This window comes from Panthera pardus, unplaced genomic scaffold (genome assembly GCF_024362965.1).
Source record: "Panthera pardus isolate Hobbes unplaced genomic scaffold, ASM2436296v1 HiC_scaffold_21, whole genome shotgun sequence".
NCBI classification, from domain to species: Eukaryota; Metazoa; Chordata; class Mammalia; order Carnivora; family Felidae; genus Panthera; species Panthera pardus.
This window is the reverse complement of record NW_026526777.1, coordinates 58,067,658-58,089,978: the sequence shown is the minus strand read 5'-3', so window position 1 is coordinate 58,089,978 and position 22,321 is coordinate 58,067,658. Positions and strand designations below refer to the sequence as shown.

The 22,321-nt window shown below is 39.9% G+C and overlaps 1 protein-coding gene across 8 annotated transcripts in view; it reads left to right on the top strand.

Annotated features, from left to right (window-relative positions):
* Positions 1–22,321, top strand: part of DCAF6 (DDB1 and CUL4 associated factor 6) — a 133,492-nt gene that overhangs the window by 56,115 nt on the left and 55,056 nt on the right. For 2 of the 8 annotated variants that reach the window (XM_019423701.2, XM_053909322.1), the window contains exons 9-12: positions 3–122; positions 2,226–2,486; positions 13,447–13,611; positions 21,182–21,241. In XM_019423701.2, the coding sequence (XP_019279246.1) occupies positions 3–122; positions 2,226–2,486; positions 13,447–13,611; positions 21,182–21,241 (606 nt within the window). The remainder of the gene's footprint in view (positions 1–2; positions 123–2,225; positions 2,487–13,446; positions 13,612–21,181; positions 21,242–22,321) is intronic. The other 6 variants (XM_053909325.1, XM_053909327.1, XM_053909328.1 and 3 more) reach the window with 4 other exon arrangements.

Below are 22,321 nucleotides of genomic sequence, written 5' to 3'. Positions count from 1 at the left end.
AGGTGAGCAGAGTCCCAATGTGTCATTGATGCAGAGAATGTCTGACATGTTATCAAGGTGGTTTGAAGAAGCAAGTGAAGTTGCACAAAGCAATAGAGGACGAGGAAGATCTCGACCCAGAGGTAATTTTTCTCGTTAATTAAAGTCAGCCAAAAGCTGGCAAAAGCTGTTTTATATATTTATATATATTTATATGTGTATATATATATATGTATGTGTATATATATATATATGTATGTGTGTATATATATATATATATATATTTTTTTTTTTTTTTAATGTTTATTTTTAAGAGAGAGAAAGACAGGGTGTGAGTGGAGGAGGGGCAGAGAGCGAGGGAGACACAGAATCTGAAGCAGGATCCAGGCTCCCAGCTATCAGCACAGAGCCCGATGCGGGGCTCAAACCTACGAACCGTGAGATCATGACCTGAGCTGAAGTCGGACTCTTAACTGACTGAGCCACCCAGGTGTCCCGATATTTGTTTGCTTTTTTTTAAGTTTGTTTATTTTTGAGAGAGGAGGAGGGGCAGAGAGAGAGAATCCCAAGCAGTCTCCACACTGTCAGTGCAGAAACTGACGCGGGGCTCATGAACCTTAAGATCGTGACCTGAATCAAAATCAAGAGCCAGACGTTAACTGACTTGGCGCCCTTGATGTCTGTATTATTTATATCATCCATTTTATACCATTTTATATATAATATATGTAATAATCTATAATCATCACATATTTCTTAACTGTATTGTGTGAAGCAGTAGAGGACCAAGGGTTCTGAGTATAATTTGTCCCTTCATGTTGTAGGCCTAGTCCTTGTTTTTGCTTTTCTCAAAAAAAAAAAAAGGTAAGGACATCTGATCGTCCCCTTTGAAGTCCCTTTTGTATGCATTCTGAAAATGGAAATATATAAAACTCTGTAGATAAAGAAGGTTTATATAATGGAATAGTTTCTCCTTTTGGTTACCTAGGCATTGGTTTCTAAGTGCTGTTTCTGGTGCTAGCTGACCCGTTTTCAGATCTTGGTTCACTACTTTCTAGCCTTGGGGTCTTTGGCAAGTTACTTCTCTCTGTCAAAAATGAGGAGTATAAATGTTAATTCCTAAGTTGTTAAAACACCAAAATAAAAAGTTACATTGATTTTTATCCATAAATGATTCGCGTTAACTCCTGCATCTCAATTAACTTTTTTAAAAATTCCTTAGACCGTGGATTTGCTTAAGAGCTATTATATTTGTGCTTAAATTTAAAATAAGAATTATTTAAACCATGGTCATTAAAAGAAAAAGTTCCATATTCTGTGGCAGTTGCATCTTGCAAGATACGAACTTGATTAGTCCATTCCATCTTTTAATAACATCTAGGCTTGGGGAAAATTGTTAATGTTTATTGATTATTCCTAATTATTCCTTTGCAGATAGCACAAAGCCTAGCATAGCACATAGTAGACACTCAAGTCTTTTTAAATCATGACTGAGTCATGTTAGTTTAATGGTTAAAACATTGCTAATGACGTAGGAATCAGAAACTTAACCTTATTTTGACCTATTTGTAACTTTACTCTTCCCAATATTTTTCTTAAATATTTCAGATACATTATGTTGTAGACTGGAAAGATATTCATAAAATCCACTCTCCTATTATCCAGTCATTAAGTCAGAATCATCATCTTTAAATTAAAGAGACTAGATGTTATTTATAGGCATTTCACAAGCTATTATTTAGCTTCGTATAAATGAAGGTACCATATTGAGCTTGAAAGGTGGATTATTTTAACAAAAATGTTCTGTAGATAGATGTCCCCCCCTCTTGATCAGCTTATGTGGTTAAATGGATCAGACCACCACTGGGTACGTTTGATCTCCTGAAATTATACAAATCTGTGTGTAGGTATATGCACGTGCAAGTACACATGTATTTCTTGTTTTTAATTTTTTTTAATGTTTATTTTTGAGAGAGAGAGAGCGAGCGAGTGCGGGGGGAGGGGCAGAGAGAGAGGGAGACACAGAATCCGAAGCAGGCTGCAGACTCTGAGCCGTCAGCACAGAGCCCGACGCGGGGCTCGAACTCACGAGCCGTGAGATCATGACCTGAGGTGAAGTCAGACGCTCAACCGACAACCACGCAGGCGCCCCAGTACACACGTATTTCTTTAATGTATCTCTTTAGAGTGGTTGGTTTTGGAAAGCAGTTAGTATTTGAATTTGCATTAACATGTGTTCTTCCAAGGTGGAACGAGCCAGTCAGATGTTTCTCCTCTTCCTGCGGTCCCATCGAGTTCTGATTTGGAAGTGGGTGAAACCGCAATGGAAGTAGATCCTTCAGCCGAGCAGCTTCTTCAGCCTTCGACATCCTCTACAGCGTCAGCTCAGGCTCATTCGACATCATCTTCTACAGAAAGCCCTCATTCTACTTCTTTGCTGTCTTCTCCAGACAACGAACAAAGGCAGGCTGTGGAGGCATCTGGACGCCATACACATCATCAGTCTGGTGAGGATGCTACTCATTAAATAGGCTGCGGTTCATCTGATGATTTCTGATAATGAAAACTTCTCTATGGGCTGATTTGAAAGATACTAAATCACATGAACTCATTCTTGCCAGAATAAATGATCAAAATGACATGTGATACGTGAACATGTAACATAAACACAGACTTCAAGTGTGCCTAACTTGAATGAATTTAACAATTATCAGGAATCTTCAGTTTACCTAAGACAGTTCTTTAAAAAATATAGGTACCCGGCAGATAGTGTTTTGACATAGTTTAATGCAGTTGACTTTAAGATTACTTTTATATACCGTTATAGACCAAAATGTATTTCTAGACTTATTTGGTTATAAGTCTGTTTTAAAGTGATCATGAAAATATAGCCCTAATTATTATTAGTTCTAATGCATTTATATTTCTTATTATTTTTCTTTAAATCCGGAAATACTTTTAATACATTCTGTGTGGTGCATTTGATAACATCTCTTGTCAACAACATATACAACTTACGAAAAGAATTATCTGTCCTATATTTACATGAAAGAGAATTGTTTTAACAAGTCCTTGTCTTCTTGGTACTTGATGTTAGTGGGAAAATGTCAGTTCCTAAATTCTGCTAAAATACTTTTTTCCTCTCAATATTAAAACGCCTCATGTTCAACTTCCCCCCCCCCCCCCAACTATGGAATGTACTAGTATTTATAACAGTAATTTTTAGCAGATATAATTTACTTGGCATTTTAACTGTGTACATGTAATTATAATGACCACTAAGATTTTATTCGTGTTTTTCTTTGGGTTCCTCTAAAGAAGCATTTTACTTGACACATAATAAAAATTAGCAACTAGTGATACAGCTGGCAGGCCTAAGCTAAAACCTATAAAAATTTTCTAACAGCTTAACTGCCACAAGCTGTCACTTTATTCTTGCCACTCCGAAATCTGATACTAGATCACCAAATATGGGGTGTTTTATAGCAGGCATTTTTTTTTTTATCAGTATGTCTTATTTTGGTCATTCATTTCCAGTTTCTTTGGAAATAGAAGCCAGAGTCAGTTATGTAACTATTAACACTTGTGGACAATTTGTAATAATAAGCTAAAGCAGAGCTATAAAATCAGGTTTTCTACTCTCTAATTGACATAGTTAACATTTCAGCTTATGGGAAAATAAAATATTTTGGAGTGTTTGCGAAGTAGGGACAGAATCAGTCCAAAGTTTGTTCGTCAGAGCAGGTAAAGTTGGTAAAAAAAAAAAAAAAAAAAAAAAAAAGTAATAGCATTCTTGGAAATATTCTTAAAGATTCTGATCAATTATAAGTTATCAGGAAAACTGAGCAAGAACATTCCCCGGCTTATATTCATGTTCCACTGAATTCTAACTGCACTGGTTTTTAAACACACTTCTGAGTAAAGTACTTAGTTTGGAGTTTCATTTTTCTTTTTTTGTTACAGATATTTAACACAGTTAATATTGCATTTCAGATTGCTAAATCCCTTTCAATATTTAATGTAAGTATTAAGTAGCAATTTGAATCATCGTAATAGAAAAAAACATTTGTGATGATCATGTGATCATTGTTTTGATCATTAATTGGCACCTTTGCCTGTAGTTTTTTTTTAAGATGTAAGGAAATAGTTTTAACTGGTAGAGTCTCAAAAGAATTTTGGTTGACTGCACTATGGAAAATTGGAATATTTCCATGTTGTGAAGATAGTATCGCTGTTGAAGAAAATGATTTGATGATGTTAGATGTAACATCTAAAGATTATGCCTGGAATTGTTTTGATAGCAAGCTTTGATTATCCCTTACTTTAACAATAAGGGCTTAATGAGTTTTTCTGTTTTGCTTCATCCCCCCCCCCCCCCCCCCCCGCAGTCTCTTCTGCACTTCTAGGTTCAGATAGGTTTATGGATACTAGGAATAGGGCAGAGTGTCATCTCAGAGCCATGATTTTTATGACAAACATACTTTCTTTTATTGTGCTTTAGTTTGTTGTGCTTGGCGTATATTGTGTTTTTTACACATCGAAGGTTTGTGGCAACCCTGCGTGGAGCTAGTCTGTTGGCACCGTTTTCCCAACAGTGTTTGCTCACTTCGTGTCTGTGTCACATTTTGGTAATTCTCACAGTATTTCAGACCTAGTCACTATTATCGTATTTGTTACGGTGATCTGTGATTAGCGATCTTTGATGTGACTAGTGTCATTGATTTGGGGCACCACAGACGCCACCCACACACGGCAGGGAGCCTGCTCGGTAAATGTGCGTATGTTCTGACTGCTCTTCCAAACAACTGTTCCGCTCTCCCTTTCTCTCTTCTTGGGCCTCCCTATTTCCTGAGACACAACAGTATTGAGATTAGGCCAGTTAATAACCCTAAAATGGCTTCTAAGTGTTCAAGTGAAAGGAAAAGTCGCATATCTCTCACTTTAAATAAAAAACTAGACATGGTTAAGCTCAGTGAGGAAGGCACGTCAGAAGCCTAGATAGGCAGGCAGAAAGCTAGGCTTCTTGTGCCAAACGGTTAGCCAAGTTGTGAATATACAGAAGTTCTTGAAGGAGGTTAACAGTGCTACTCCAGCGAACACACAAATGATAAAGAGAGCATAACAGGCGTATCGCTGATACGGAGAAAGTTTTAGTGGTCTGCATAGCCACAACATTCCCTTAAGCCAAAGCCTAATCCAGGGCAAGGCCCTCGCTCTCTTCAGTTCTGTGAAGGCCCAGAGAGGTGAGGAAGCTGCAGGAGAAAAGTTTTGAAGCTAGCATTTCCTATTCTGAAAATCCGAGGGCCCTTAAGATTTATTCTAAATGTACTCTGCCTGTGCTCGAGAAATGGAACAAGCCTGGATGCATGGTTTGCTGAATATTAAGCCCACTGTGGAGACCTGCTGCTCAGAAAAAAAGATTCTTTTCAAAATATTCCTGTTCATGTACAATGTGTCAGGTTACCCTAGAGCTCTGATGGAGATGTACAACAAGATTTATGTTTTTATGCTGCTAACACAGCATCCATTCTGCAGCCCTTGGGTCGAGGAGTCATTTTGACTTTCAAGTCTTCTTATTTAAGAAACACCTTTTGTAAGGCTAGCTGCCATAGAGAGTGATTCCTCCGATGGATCCGGACAAAGTAAATCGAAAACATTCTGGAAAGGATTCCCCATTCAAGATGCCATTAAGAATGTCATGATTCATGGGGCACCTGGGTGGCTCAGTCTGTTGACCACCTGACTTCCTCTCGGGTCATGATCTTGAGGTTCATGAGTTCAAGCCCCATATCGGGCTCACTGCTGTCGGTGCAGAGCCTGCTTCAGATCCTCTGTCCCCCTCTCTCTGCACCCCTCCCCCACTTGCACTCTCTCAAAAATAAGTAAACATTTAAAAAAAATTAAAAAATAAATAAAAAGAATATCATGATTCATGGGAAGAGGTCAAAATATCAACATGAATAGGAGTTTGGCAGAAGTTGACTCCAGCCCTCACGGGTGACTTGGAGGGGTTGCAGACTTCAGTGGAGGAAGTGACTGCGGGTGTGGTGGAAACAGTACGAGAACTGGGACGAGAAGCGAAGCCCGAAGATGGGACTGAATCGCTGCGATCTCAGCATCAAACCTGACGGGATGAGGAGTTGCTTCTCATGGGTGAACAAAGAAAGTGGTTTCCAGAGATGGAGTCTACTCCTGGTGAAGATGCCGTGAAGATTGTGGAAATGACAACAAAGTACTTAGAATATTACATGAACTTAGTTGATAAAGCAGTGGCAGGGTTTGAGGGATAGACTTGAAGTGTGAAAGTTCAACTGTGGGTAAAACGCTGTAAAATAGCCACTACGAAGAAACCGTCAGCGAAAGAAGTGAGGCGATGCCACAGCTATCCTGCCCTTCAACAGCCTGGTCAGTCGGCAGCCGTCAGCATCCAGGCAAGACTCTCCACCAGCGAAAAGATCGTGACTCGCCGCAAGTTCAGATGATGGCTGCTTTTTTATTTTTATTTGTGAGCAATGAAGTGATTTTTAGTTAAGGTGTGTATATTGGTTTTTAGACATCATGCAGTTGCGCATTTAATAGACTACAGAATAGCGTAAAGGTAACTTTTATATGCACTAGGAGACCAAACAATTCAGTTGACTTGCCTCATTGGATATTTGCTTTATTGCGGTGCCTTGGAACCAGACCCGCAGTATCTTCAAGGCGTGCCTCTACGGCCTTGCATAGACATGGAATGGAAAGTGTGCTTCCTCCTTTGCTGTGGATCCACTTTGTGTGAATGTTTCCTTTATGCCCCTTGTATTTCCTCTGTCACGTTTGCTGGGGGGAAGGAAAGGAACGATGGGAACATGAAAACTTGCCTGGCAAAATGCCATCTGTGAACCTAATTATTTGCCTTCTCTTAGTCCGCAATGGAGTCACTGCGTCGTAGTGAAGAAAGTCACAACCACACGTTTCACTGGGTGCTCCGTGCTGTGTCAGAACAGTCTTTCAACACTGCGGCTCAACAACTAGCCAGACTGTTTATTTCACACCTTCTTGTCTCCCAGAATTTGAGCACTCCCCTTTTACCCTCATCCTAACCCCAAGCTGATAACCTTCTCATTCACAGTGGGGCGGTATGGGGGGCACTTTTTCCTACTTTCGAATCTCCTGACATTCTAGCATCTGTGATAGAAGCAGACACATTTTGAGAAGAAGTGTGTCTGTTCCTGTCAAAGGCTAGACAGTGCAATTCCCATCCCTTTCCAAATTCTCAGGGACTTTGCTTCTTCTCCAGCATCATTATTATTGCCTTTTCTGTTGCATCGGTCCTTTTCCACCTCAGACATGAGCTGTTATTATCTCCTGTCTTAAAAAAATCTTCCCTTAATTATCCCACGTTCTCCTCCAGACTTGTGTCTTTGCTTCTTGTATAATTAGAGTCTTCAAAAGAGTTGCTCGCCTATACCGTCTCCATTTTCTTACCATCTTCCATGTGTTTATCAACCAACTCCTGTCTGCCTTTCAACTCCATTTCCACTGAAACTTTTTGTCAGTCACCAGTGACTTACGTTTCGCCAAATTTGCCAAATTTTATCCCTCTCTGTTGGTATCTTACCAGGTTTTTAAATCCATTTGCATTTAACATAGTCTGTCACTCCTTTCTGAAAACACTTTCTTTTCTTGGCATCTGATACCACTTTGCTTATTTATTCTTATTATCAACTGTAGCTGGTTTTCAGTAATCATTGTTGATATTTCTTGTTCTATTACACTTCTGAATATTTTAGTAGAAATCCTTAGTCCGTGCTCTTTGCTCTATTCTGTATCCGTGGGGGATTGTTGGATCAATTCACATAGCTTCTAAAAAATTATTTTTTAATTTTTTAATTTGAGAGAGAAAGCTTGCAGGAGGGGCCGAGGGTGGAGGGAGGGAGGGAGGGAGGGAGGGAGAGAGAGAGAGAGATTGAAAGAGAGAATCTTAAGCAGGCTCCATGCCCAGCATGGAGCCCGACACGAGGCTCGATCCCATAACCTTGGGATTGTGACCTGAGCCGAAATCAAGAGTTGGTCGCTCAACTGACCGAGCCACCCGGGTGCCCCTCACGTGACTTTTAATAGCTTCTCTGAGTTGAAGATTTCTAAATGTATGTCAACAATCTGATCTCTGCTTTGAGTTACAAAGTCCTATGTCCAAATGCTTATTTGACCCTTCTTTTTAGTTGTCTTTGGATATCTTAAGCTTAACACGTCCAAACTAAAACTTAATTTAACCTCCTGTCCTTCCTGTCTGCCAATCTCTTCCATATTAGCCATTTTATATTTTAGTAAATTTAAAACCACCTGCCCCGTTTGCTTATTTTAACAGTGTCTGTGTTATTCTTGATTCCTTGCTTTCCTACATGTCCCACGCTCAGTCCGTCAGCAAGTCCTGTTGGTTTATGTCTAAAATAACTTCTACTTCTTACATCTCACCATCATTTCTTGTCTGCTAATTGATCTCCTGTATCTACCCTCACTCCCTTATCATTTATTCTCCATGCAGCAGCCAGGATGAGTATTTTATAGTATTAGATTATGTAACTTTGCTGTTTAAAACCCCTCAAAGACTTCTAATTGCACTTAGAAGTCTAACTTTTAAAAAACTGAAACTTTCTTACACCATGGGTAAGAACCGACATGGTCTGGGTTTTGCCCCCCTCTCCAACCTCACTTCATATCACTTTCTTAATTCCCAGGAATCATTATGCTCTACCTGCATTGGTTTCCTTTATTTCCTTGAATGTGCCAGGCAGGTTCTCTTCTGCCTCTTTGTTTCTGATTCTGAGCCTTTGTACTTCTTGTTCTCTTACCGAGAAGCTTCCCCCCTCCATCCCGGCTTATTGTAGCCAACTTCTTTTTCCTTGTGTCTCAGTTCAAGTGTCACTTAAAGGAGGTCTTTCATTCTTACCGTAGCTAGATCCATCTTTCTTTACTAAAATGTTTTTTATATAGCCCTGTTTACTTTGTGATAAGCACTTACTAAAATTTAAAAAAAAATTTTTTTTTAACATTTACTTATTTTTGAGAGACAGAGTGTGAACGGGGGAGGGGCAGAGAGAGAGAAAGGGCGACAAAGATCTGAAGTAGGCTCCAGGCTCTGAGCTGTTGGCACAGAGCCCAGCGCGGGGCTCGAACTCACGGACCGCGAGATCATGACCTGAGCCGAAGTCGGATGCTTAACCAGGCCACCCAGGCACTCCATCACTTATTAAAATTTGTAATTATTTTGGGGCACCTAGCTGGCTCAGTCAGTGGAGCATGCAACTCTTGATCCTTGGGGTTGTGAGTTCAAGCCCCATGTTGGGCATAGAGATTACTTTAAAAAAAGAAGAAGAAAATTTGTAATTATTTTGTTCATTTTGGATTGATTTATGACTTGTTTCTTTTTTTGAGAATGGTTTTATTTTTCATTTTCATTTTTGAGAGAGAGAGAGTGTACGTGAGCAGGGGAGAGGCAGAGAGAGAGGAAGAGACAGAATCCCAAGCAGGCTCCACACTGTCAGCGCAGAGCGTGACATGAGGCTCAAGCTCACAAACTGCGAGCCGAAACCGAGAGTCAGACACTTGGCAGACGGAGCCACCCACGTGCCCCCAAATGTTTTTATTTTAATCTAGATAAAAGAATATGTATAGAGAAGGCCGTTTCTTTGGATTGAATGGGGTCGTCAGTACATAGAGGTCTCACCTTGAGAAGTGAGTCACCAGAGGGATCCATCCGTGTGCTTCTAATTAAATGGGCCACTCAGACAATGAGAATTTCCTTTACTTAATATATGATAGGCCTTATGTGTGAATTCCTGCTTATTTACAAATAACTGTCCAGGTTTACACATTTATTTAGGTCTATTCAAAATCTCTACAGTTACATTGAGCTAGAAACATTAGCGGGAACAGCAGTTGCTCTGTTGTACAGCATAGCAGAGCAAATCTTTCAAAGCCCAAATATCCAGATCACAGCTTCCTTAAAGGAGACCAGAGTCTACTCAGTCGAGGTAGAGACAGTATATAGATTAGAAGCAAGTGGAAATATTAGGTTAATGGTCACTTCGGGGAGACCAAAGAAGAGACCAAAGGAACTTGGAAGTCAATAAAGGAGTGACAGTTCTAGGGAAAAAATGCACAAGGATCACCCGGCCAAGAAGCAAGGTGGGGTGGAGGACAGAGCCACAGCAGGCAGATTAGGTTCCACCAAATTAGATGGAGAAGTAATGCAGTGTCCAGGACAAAAGAACCTATGTATTGGAGGCAGGACGTGAGGTTAGAGCTGAGGGGACCTTTGTCGGGTCAGCTGTAGTTTATTGTTCTTCCATTTCAGTGGGAACTGCGTCACTGGGGAGATTAGCCCAGAGTCCGTCAGCGGAAAACAGGCAGTGGGCAGGTCGTTTCAGGAGATGGAGGTACGGATTTCCCATAAGCAATTCCTGACACATTGTTGAGGGTTTTTTTGTTGCTTTTAAAATTCAACCCCAAAGTATTCATTGTATTCACTTTCCATTTTGGTTCATGTCAACAAAAACTGATTCTCAGTGCATTTATTCGCATTATAAATTATATGTTTATGTGTTTTTTAAAGGACATAATGTGTATGTATCTTCACCTGCTAGCAAGACTGTTGTTTAGTCTGGTTGTTTAGTCTGCTTAGTCTGTTTGGAATTTTTAACTTAATATTTGCCATTCCTAGTTAGCTGTGGCAACTTCTGTACCTAGCTTCATTTTTTTGTCTTAAGCCGGGGGCTTGGGGGAAGCCACAATACCAGCCTTAAAAGTAAAGGAGCAAATTCTTCTTTAAAAAGCACCGGAAGCATTGAATAAATAGTTCGGGACGTTATCCTAACTAAATGTTGATTTTCTGAGTTATAGAGCATCAGGGCTTGCACTTAGAGCCCGCTGTTTATATGTTACATCACATAGTGGATCTAGATGGAGACTCTCCTATCCCCGTGAAACACTTGGCAGCTCCAGAGAGAGGGTTTGCAACGATGATGAAGTCAGGTGAATTTTTTTGTGGTTTTTGTTTTCTTAGCAAAGTTTGACGTACACGTAGTCTCTTCATGGTGAATTGTTTTGAATTGTAAAATAACAAACTTTATGGGTGCACGGTAATTCTTTATATTGCTTAAAGCGTTGCTGTTATGCCATCAATAAATACGGTGTATGTCTATACCTAAAAAGAAGGCACTGTGCCACTGAGCATCCTAATTTATTCATCAGTGAATACCGTCCTGCTCGGTGCTAGAAAATTTCCTAGGAAGAACCTAGCATTGGGAGACGGTGATGATACTTGAATTGTTTGCTAAGTCTTAACTGCCAGTCGGCTGACTGAATAAAATTCTTTATAAGTAGAGAACTTGGTAACAAGATGTTAATATCTCTGGCACGATTGATTCAGGAAACAACCAAATTTGCACCTTTATACTCCAGGTAAACGAGGCTAGAAGTCGTCGGGGGGGTTTGTGTAATTTGCTGCCAGCGTCAACAAGAGACACAGAATTCTTTGTGCCGCCACCATCAAGTCAGCAGCCCTTGCGTCTCTGCCTTGCCTTTGGTTGTGGTGAAGTCGTTCTGGACCTATTTAGAGCCGCCTCCTCTGCTTACCACCGCAGCTCGTCTCTGGGGCTGCTCGGGGACAGCATTCTTGCATTTGCCCCCTTCTCTTCATGTGTCCTCTTTCTTCCTTCCCTCAGTTAAACATTGCTCATCAGCACACAGACATATGTGTTATTTCCCAAACTAAACAAACTTCCCTGGGCTCTTTATTCCCCCCCCCACCCCCCACCCCCCACCCCCAAGCCAATCTCTCTGTTCCCTGTTAGCAGCAAATCATCTGGAAAGAGTATATGTGTGCCTTGTGTCTCTACTCCATTACCTCCTGTTTCTCTGGAACCCGTTCCAGTCGCGTTTTGGCCCCTGTGATTTCTGCTGAAATAGCTTGTCAAGATCATGAATGACTTCCAAGGTGCAAAAGCCGGTGGTTAATTCTGGGTGTCTTTTTTGTCATATTAGCAGCCTCTGGCACAGCTGCTCCCTCCAACCTCCTCGCTGGCTTCTCCTTCCTACTCACGGCTTCTCCTTTCTATTAAACGCTGCAGGGTCCCAGAGTTCAGTTCTTAGACTTCTTTCTTCCCACTTGCACTTGCAGCAGCTTCAAGTCGCGTCACCAGCGACATCCAATTCATTAGTGAATTCTAGAGTGTCGCAGCCAGTCCCTACTCGGGTTCTCCGCTGAGCTGTTAGTTCTCCTCTTCCCTCTGCTACTACCTGCTGCTCCATTTCTCCCCGTCACAAAAAATGACAAACTCTTCTTTTTCTTGTTACGTAGGCCCAGAATTTGGGGATCGTTCTGCATCTAAACTACCAGTAAATTCTTCTGCCGTTGCCTGTGATACGTCCCCCACCCAGACACACCTCCTCCTCTGAGCATTTGCACTCGCTCTTCCCTCCACCTGGAACGTTTCCTCCAGGCACCCGTGTGGTTTCCTGCCTCAGTCCTTGAGGTCTCTGTTCAAAGATCATCTTATGAGAGAAGCCTCCCTCAGTGATCATACGGAAAACAACCCCTCCTCCGCTACCTCTGTTCCCCTCATCTTACCCCGTCCAATTTACTTCACAGCAAGTGTCCCTGCTTTACACGAGCACCTACGTGTATATTACATATATGTGTGTGACGTGAGTTCACTGATGTCTTTCTTCCTTTCGGAACATACACTCCACATGAGTAGGGACCATTTTGTTCAGTGTTTTATTTCTCTCCCGAGCCTAAAACGATGCCTCATACATAGTAGGCACTCAGATGTATCTGCAGAATTCTATGTTATATTTCTACTTTTATCTATGACCGCTGCTTTAAGAAAATATTGAAGATTATATAAATATTTTTTAGGTAAAAAAAAAGTAAATGACAATTCTATTCAGCTGAAAACTATGTAACTTTGACTTTTTAAAGAGCCCTCCATTAATAAATTCCAAGAACTGTTTACAAATACATAACTTTTTCATAATTTTAATTGAATTTTCCTTATTATCTGATCGAAGTTAGCAATTTTGTATATAGATTAGATAACTGATAGTTGCTAATTTTTCGTAGTATCGTTTTGTTATAGAAAGATGAAATTAGTGACGAAAGGAACATTTTAAAATGTTTTGCTTACGGAAGACTTTATTGTCATTCTATTTAGTTACTTAAATATCCTTCGAGACTATGTGTGTGTAATTCATTTCGTTGTGGTTAAATAGACGCATTTGAATACGTAAGTGTGTATAGTGTATCTCCTAATGTGATGATCAGTAATTTCTTTCTCGTGAGTAATTTGTTTTTAATATTCCTCCATGAGACGTGTTTTCTTTATACCCTTCTCTCTTTAATATGTAACAGATTCTTACCATTTCCTCTCTTATTACTATCTTTTCACCTTTTTTTTTTTTTTTTTTTCCTATCTGTGTCAGAATTTTTAAGGGGGCCTGAGATAGCTTTGCTCCGTAAGCGCCTGCAACAACTGAGGCTTAAGAGGGCCGAACAGCAGAGGCAGCAAGAGCTGGCTGCGCGCGCCCAGCAGCCTCCTTCCGGTCAGTCTTCTCACGAGGGCTCTTCCCAGGACCCTCGTGCCTCAGGTTATTAACGTCAAGTGTCCTCGAGTGGCTGGTAGAGTTGGTGTCTTAACACTGCTGCTGTGTAACAAGACGCTGCCCTGCCCTTCAGAAAGAGCTGATGGCGCTTACGGCTTCTCCCCGCCTTTGTCGCATCCGGCGCTCCCCGTCGCGGCTAGAGGAACACGGGCGGCAGCGGTGTTGGCCGGAGAGCTGAACGTAGAATAATCCGTTATTTGGTTTGTGACATTTCTGCAAAGGGGCAGATGTTTATTACTTGTACGCTAATGAGCTACTTTCTAATAACCTAGTGAATTCAGAGCCTGCTTTGGCATTTCTATTGAAATTTCATACGTGCTGAAATGATACCTGTGTTTATTGGCCCCTAGCCCTTCCTCTTCTTCTTCTGTTGTTTCTCCTTTGAACATTAGCCAGTATTCCTGGGAAGGTAGTAGTGCTAGATTTTAGAATTACGGTGTCGTTTGGCCAGCTGGCCTGCTGACTCAGTCATCCTCTTCTGTGATTATTTGCAAGTTTTCAGTATCTGCCTACTTATTCCTTGTGTACGTGATCAACTCTCTGATATATAGGACAACAAAAATACTCTACAGTCTCCTGCCAGAATAGTCTTATGCTATAAAACTCATGGGAGTTTATGACCGTGATAATCCGTGCCACTCTCTCTTTCTTTGAGCATTTTAATGGGCCAGTTCTCTCATGGCCAGGAAGCTCACGATAGTCCACAAATGTTTGTGGGAAGAATTATATAGCATAAAACAGTTTGCCAATTTAATTCTTTCAAGATGGATGATAGGTATTATATATCCTGTCCTAGAGGTGCTACGTAGTAGGTGCTGTGCAAATCTTTGTTTAGGAACTGGAGTGTGTCCAGGGTCTCCCACAAATGAGATTATGATACTTTGATGTACTACTTTGTTTTGCCACCCTGCAGAGGTGGGGTATTCATTACTTTGAGAACTCTGATTTAATTACTTGGAATTCATTTATATATTGGTAGAACTTAGCAACCTCCACTTTATAAATAGCTGTTCTACCGTGTGCTGATAACAGAAGCACATTATATAATACCATGGTGAAATAAAATATATTTAAATGACTGTAATATAGGTGTGATGTTTGGAACAGATTCCGAGCCTCATTTTTAATTGAGTGTTATCAGCCAAGGAAAGACGTCTCTGACCATTTTTTTTTTCCTGTACTTAAAACTGACTGGAAAGCTTGATTAAATGACAGTCATGACATTTAAGAATGAGACATTTTGCTATGATTTTGTGCTGTGCATAAAACTCTAGCCGAAGTGTTTCAAAAGTAAAAATTTTGCAACATAAAAACCAATAAGGAAGTTAAAGTGTTCCTACACATATTTAAATATTTTTAAAATACTGAAATTTAGCAGGTGACAAACCAAATATTAAAGTGAGTTTGAGTATAAAATAAAACTGTCTACATTAGCAGAAAAGAAATGTACATTGTAGACATTAGAACAATATTTTTAGACTCATCCTTTCATATCTAGCTTACCAGTTTGAATTGAAACAGATTTTTTTTTACAAACAGTAAGCTTTAGAGTGATTATGTAGTCTCTGAAATAAGATGCTATTTTACCAACTCTGAAATTTCTTATTAAATAGTATCTAGTTTGGTAATCAGTCTATTTGTGGTAATCTTTAAAAAGTAGACACCTTGCCCATTTTGAGGTTGAGAAATGTGTTATCTTTACTTTGTTGTGTTTTGTTGAGTTTTTTTTTTTTTTTTTATGTTTATTTTTGGGAGACAGAGAGAGAGAGAGAGAGAGTGCATGCACGAGTGGAGGGGCGGGCAGAGAGAGAGGGAGACAGAATCTGAAGTAGGCTCCATGCTGCCAGCACAAAAGCCCGATGTGGGGCTCGAACCCACCAACCGTGAGATCATGACCTGCACTGAAGTTGGATGCTCAATCAACCTAGCCACCCAGGCCCCTCTACTTTGTTTTTTAACACCCTGTTGGGCCCTGAGGCTGTCTTACATGGTCAATATTAGAGACCCTTAGGGCTAAACAGTCAGTGTGTATTGTTCCCTTCACCATAAGGTAAAATATTTCCTCTGTATCACATGCTTTTTTTTTTTTAAGTTTATTTATTTATTTTGAGAGACACAGCATGAGCGGGGGAGGGTTAGAAAGAGAGAGGGAGAGAGGATCCCAAGTAGGCTCTGTGCTGTCAGTGCAGAGTCCGATGTGGGGCTTGAACTCATGAAACTGCAAGATCATGACCTGAGCCGAAACCAAGACTTGGACACTTAACCAACTAAGCCACCCAGGCGTCCCTCATCTGCTTTTAACATAGCATTCATACGAGACATCTTAGACCCTAATAAGTCTAATCTTGACATGCCCTGTGTTTATTTGATAATACTACTTTTACTCTGTCCTCACATGCCATAAGAACACTATTTGGTAATTAAATAAGGAAAAGTTAAATAATGCATAGTTTGTTACAGAGGATGACTAATAAAAATCTGTATATTCTGTCCATGTAGTACATTTTTGATGTGAGGAAAAATGAATAAACTTAATACAGAATTCATCTTTTTAGAACACACAGATTATAAAAATACAGAATAGGAATTCAATTTATGAAATTCAACAAGGAGGTAGATTTTATTTGAATGACAGTTATTTTATTTTATTTTAAATAATTTTATTCATTTTTTTTTTAATTTTTTTTTTCAACGTTTTTTATTTATTTTTGGGACAGAGAGAGACAGAGCATGAACGGGGGAGGGGCAGAGAGAGAGGGAGACACAGAATCGGAAACAGGCTCCAGGCTCCGAGCCATCAGCCCAGAGCCTGACGCGGGGCTCGAACCCACGGACCGCGAGATCGTGACCTGGCTGAAGTCGGACGCTTAACCGGCTGCGCCACCCAGGCGCTCCTAATTTTATTCATTTTTGAGACACACACACACACACACACACACACACACACACACACACACACTGTGAAGCAGGGGTGGAGCAGAGAGAGAGGGAAGCACAGAATCCGAAGCAGGCTCCAGGCTCCAGGGACCAAGCTGTCAGCACAGAGCCCGAATTCATGGGGCTCCAATTCACGAACTGTGAGATCATGACCTGAGCCTAAGTCAGAAGCTTAACCGACTGAGCCACCCAGGCGCCCCTTGAATAGCAATTATTAAAACATGTTCTTAAACTTAATGATTAGGTACAATATTGTCTGTGTATTGTGGACATTAATTGATCCATCATAGCTAATTTCTAAAAATTTCATTTTTCAAAGTCAGAATATATTACTTTAAAATATGTTTATTTTTCTAAACTAAAAAGTGCCTTGTATTTCCTAGGCTTTTAAAAAATACATCATAACTTATTTCTAGGCTTTGAGTGATTTTTTTTTTTTTTTTTCAATCATAAAGAGGTGAATTTGCCTTCATCAGATTACTGGTGGGATTCTTGTCCTGGCCTTATGACTAGATGAGCTCGGACTGATCATTTGGCTGCTTTGTGTCTCAGTTTCCCAATTACTGATTTATTTAGATAGTGTGGCCTGCCGTAATTTCCAGAGATGACATAAGTATGGGGTAGACAATATGGCGTAACATGTTTGCATTCCTAAGTAGAGCAGTACACATAATGATGGGCTGTCCTAATTACCATATCTTCCACTTACCGCCTCAAAGTTACCTCCTATCACAGCCATGCACAGTTGACGGCATTCAGGGTTTTGAATGAGCTCTAAAGACGAATGCCCTAGACAGCTACGGCAGAGGCAGTCAGCGGATTGCTGATTTTCAACCCGACTCTTTTTTTCCATTTCAGGTCCTTTGAAGTCATGGGTTGCTGGCTCCTGCTCAGAGTGACAACACCCTGTGGAGTCTGCTGTACTGGCTCGACCACCACAGAGCCCCACTGGAGCATGGAGCCAGCCTAGAGGGGGTCAGGTAGGAACTGTTTTTTCACTTTATGGCACGGTTTTGCTGATTGGAAAAGAAAAAAAGTAATTCTTATACCCCAAGAGGGTATACAATATTGGTGATTATTTTTGAAAAAGGGCTTTTCAAAACTGAGCCATATTGGAAAAAATCAGCACTTACCCGATCCTGTGCAAGCAGGCTCTACACAACATCTAGTCCCCACTGTCCGTGACAACAGTCACGTGTAGCACTTCTCAGATGGATGCATTTGATCCTTGTTTTACTGTTTATAGCATAAGCTGTAGTTAGTAACTCAGATATGATGTCAGTCTCGTTCTATAAGCATCCGTGGCTACATTGAATGACAGAATCTGGGCACACCAGTGATGAGCGTCTTAGAACTTCAGTCATGGGAACACGTTCCATATTTTTCAGAACAGCTTCCTATCATTATTTTTCATTCAATATCATGTTTCTGAACAAGAGGCAAGTAATAGTAACATTAATTGACCCTTTCCTATGTGCTATCTAAGTAGTTTACATGGATCATCTCATTAAGTCTTCATAAGAATAGTATGTGGTAGATACTGTGATTATTCCCATTTTACAGATGGAGAAACTGAGACATAGAGACGTTAAATGACTTGTCCAGGGTTACGGTATTACTGAGTGGAAAAGCCAAAATTGAACCCAGAAGGCTGGCTGGCTCAGAGGGTAGAGCATGCGACTCTTGATCTTGGAGTCTTGAGTTTGAGCCCCATGTTGGGTTTGGAGCTACTTAAAAATAAAATAAAAACCTTATTAAAAGACTATAATTCCTTATTTTTGTCTACACTGGAGAAAATTCTGATGTCAAGGGGCTAAAGAGTTTTTTCGAGACCAAAACACAAATTTTTTGGAAATACACAGAAATTGGCCATGAGACACCTTGAGCTCAGCACTGAATGAGTTTAGCCTAAAGCTTATCTCTACCTTAAAACTAATAATTCTAAACACTTGCAATAAGCGGACCAACCATATTGCATTTTGTAATAAATTATTATGAGACCATATGATCTGATTTTTTTTTTAAAGTTTATCTTAGAGCAAGCACGCAATGGGAGGGTCAGAAGGAGAGACGGGGAGGGGGGCAGGGGGAGAGAGAGAGAGAATCCTAAGCAGGTTCCACGCCATCAGCACAGAGCCCGATGTGGGGCTCAAACTCACAAATTGTGAGATCATAACCTGAGCTAAAACCAAGAGTCAAATGCTTAACCGACTGAGCCACCCAGGCGCCCTAGTCTGATTTTTATTATGTAATGGGTGCTTTCTGGAAGATATTTATTTCACAGGCAAACGGGGTAGAACGTGCAAACATACTGACACAATCAGCATTGAACTAATTTTATTGTGTTAATATTTGGAAGTACTTCTGTAAGTTAGAAGTTATGGGTACTGTATTTATGAATATCTAGTGGTATGGAAACATGTCACTTCACATGTTTATGTGCCAGGAAAATAATCCTTCCAAAAAACAGCTGCATGGTGCCCAAGATTGAAAATAGAACAAAGCAATGATCAAGAAGGATTTCTTCTTAAAGATTGGTTTTTCAAGATGGAAGGAACAACAAATAATTCCCCAGCTACGTACAGTATTGTGACAGATATAAAACCAGTGAGGAAACCCTTTTCATTTAATACTATTTTAATGTAAACTTTTTAAATACCTTAAATCATTAAAGAGATTGAAAATATATAATTTTGAGGAGATAATAGCATTCTAGATCTTTCATTAATGGGTTTTTTAGAGACATACTCTTTCCTAAATTTTTATCTATAAAATTAAATAAGATGGTCTTTATTTCATAAGATTTGTACATTCCATAACGTTTGTGGAAAAATTAAATATTTGAAAAAAAGATTACATAGAGAGTTGATAGTTTTCTGAGTGCTCTTAGTTATAAATGAGAGTACAATGAAATGTAGAACAAACACAAATATAACAAAAATATTTCATGAAACGCTTTCTAGGAGGATTTTCTAATACTTCACTGTGATTCAAATTTTTGTTCAGTTTTTCTTTAAGGAATACAATTTTGGTCTTCTAAAAACCATCTTATCTGTTCTTGAAAAACAACATAGGTAGGAATGTTGTATCTATCCCTGAAATGGATAAATGAGAAGAAACTGTAGAAAGGAAAGCAAAGCATGGAGAGATTCAGGAACTGATTGAAATCCTATCATTTCTTCTTTCTTTTTTGTGTTGTGCAGATTTGTTGAACTGAATGTTCTGATGAAGAGGTGATAAGTAAGGATAAGCCAAAGCTATCATTCAGATGATGATCATGCGTTATCCAAATCTAGTAATTCAAAAGTCTCTGAGCAAACGTATCAGAAGGTAGACGATTTAAAGTTGATAGAAGTGGTCCTAGTGGCAAGATTTAGACTGGTAAATGTACAAATTGAAGCAACCAGGATATACTGAAAAACTTCTTAGCTATTAAGTTAAGGACGCTCTCAACTCAAGATATTTTATCTACTTTTGGGGAATAAAATGCCATTATGAATAGAAACCGGTGACTATCCAAAAGTGCAAGGTTTTTGTCTTGTTAACATTTGCTTAGTACTGGAACACAGGATATTAGAAACTAGGAATTAATCTTACATTCTGGGGGGAGCTGTGCTTATTATCCACATATTCTAGCCCCATTGGGACACTGGAACCCAAGCCAGGACTTAGTAGCCACCTCCTATTCCCTGGTGCCTTGCTTAAGTTACTAGGTCCCTAGGATGGCCAGGAAGAAAGAAGCTTAGATCTAAAAATGTCACACGGCTAATTATTGTCAGAACCAGGTTTAGAATCAAAACTCACTAACTCCAAACCAGTGCTCTTTCCATTTTATCATGCTGCCTTTTCCAAACAATAGAACCCATTTATAGAACAAATTCTTACACAGAAACTCAGAGCATCAAAAGGATGAAAAATTAAATGTTTTATTTGAAGCCGGGGTGGAAAGCATGAAGCCCAGACTGGGAGGCCTATTCCTTTCCTCTCTTTTCCTTTTCCCACCAGGCCCCTAAAAACTAAGGCTTCAACAGACCACAGTTTTAATATGCACAACATATCTTAGAGTTTTTAAAATTATCTGTGTTTCTGTCATGGCGATTACTTCGTTGAAGTTTTCTCTTACAAACCATTTTCTTTGTCTCATGTCTTCACTTGAGCTCCTGTTTCAGCTCAAGGTGCAATACCCACCGTCTAGCAGAGTGTAGTGAGCATCTCATTTCATGCTTTGAATCCTCCAGTCCAGAACGAAAGCCATCTGTAAGGGGCCAGAGAGGGGTTTAAGAAGGGGGAGGAGTCTTCCGTCTAGTGAAAGAGATAACTCTAGTTCTGTTTTATCTACCTTGTACCTTGTGCCTGTGCTAAGTGAATTTGACAAAAGGTATATGCATGGAAGCGGAAGAATATTTTCTCAGCTCATTCTTAGTTTGCTAAGTGCTTGCGTGGAATAACCTGTCTGAAGCACATGGCCCCGCTTACTCACTGCTTGGGAAATATACCACGGTACTTACTTCTGTTCTCTGCCCTTATACATTTGTTTCTTAAGCTTAGAGTTGATCATGACATTGCTGTGCAGTTTTCTGCTGCTTACTTTTAAGTTGAAATCTCATTTTTGTTTCAGATTCTCCTTCTTCTGTGGTTAACAAACAGCTCGGATCCATGTCACTTGACGAGCAGCAGGGTGCGTGCAACAGGAGATGCGCTATGCCCATCCACCCATAGTTTTATTGCGATGCATAAACCAAGCTCTCTCTCTCTCACTTTTTCGTAGCATTTCGTTTTGATTATGGTCTAACAGTCAGTATTTTGTGGGCTAAATTGCCCTACGTGGTATTGTGCATAAAGGTCCTCCTTGGCCTGTGCGGATTATTTTCTACGTAAACTCAGTTTATTTCTACCTTTGGCCCCTTATGCCATCTTTAAATTCTCTTTTTATAACAATATTGTAATGGATATAAGCTATATCTACCTTGAAAAGCCGAGGTGTCATAAAACTGTGTAGAACTGTGGGGTGAGCTTACCATATTACCTAGTGGCTGACCCAGAAAAGGGTATTTGAACATACTAATATTCTGTATTACCAAATGGCTATGGTAATATGTCACTTACCAGTGGTCAGACTACCGATAGCTTTAACTGTAAGGAATACAATTATGATCTCATTCTGTAGGGAAAATAGTGTCCACAGGTACTTGGCACGTGTGAAGTAGGACAGTGTAACATCAGCTTGAAAGCTCTGAGCACAGCCTGATGAGCCAGGTGACTTATTTTTCAAGCTTTATTACTAGCACATCAATCAAGGACAGCACAGAGATGGATTGGTAGAGGAAGACGTTCTGACCATGAGAAGGGGAAGCTGAAAAGAAGGATGGAAAGAGAAAGACTCTAAAAACGAAACAAACAGGCCGTTCAGAATTAGGGAAAGCAACTTTACTGTTGTACCTCCGAATTCCCTGGGTTATTCTAAACGTATTGTGATGCAGCTGGTAGAAACCAGTGATGTGAAGTTGTCCGGGATAACTTAAATAATACTTTTCTCTAAGAAGACAGATGCATCATCTCTCTACTATATTTTATAAATATGTTTCCAAAAAAATTGGGAAAAAATAACTTAGCTCTAAGGCCATAAGCTATTAGTTGGCTGAAAGTTGACACGTATAGGGTGCCTCATTTGCCAATGGTATTTGGGAACTTCAATATTATTGAAGTACCTGTTTAGTGTGAAACAGATCTGATTTTAGCAGTCTTCCTGGAGACATAT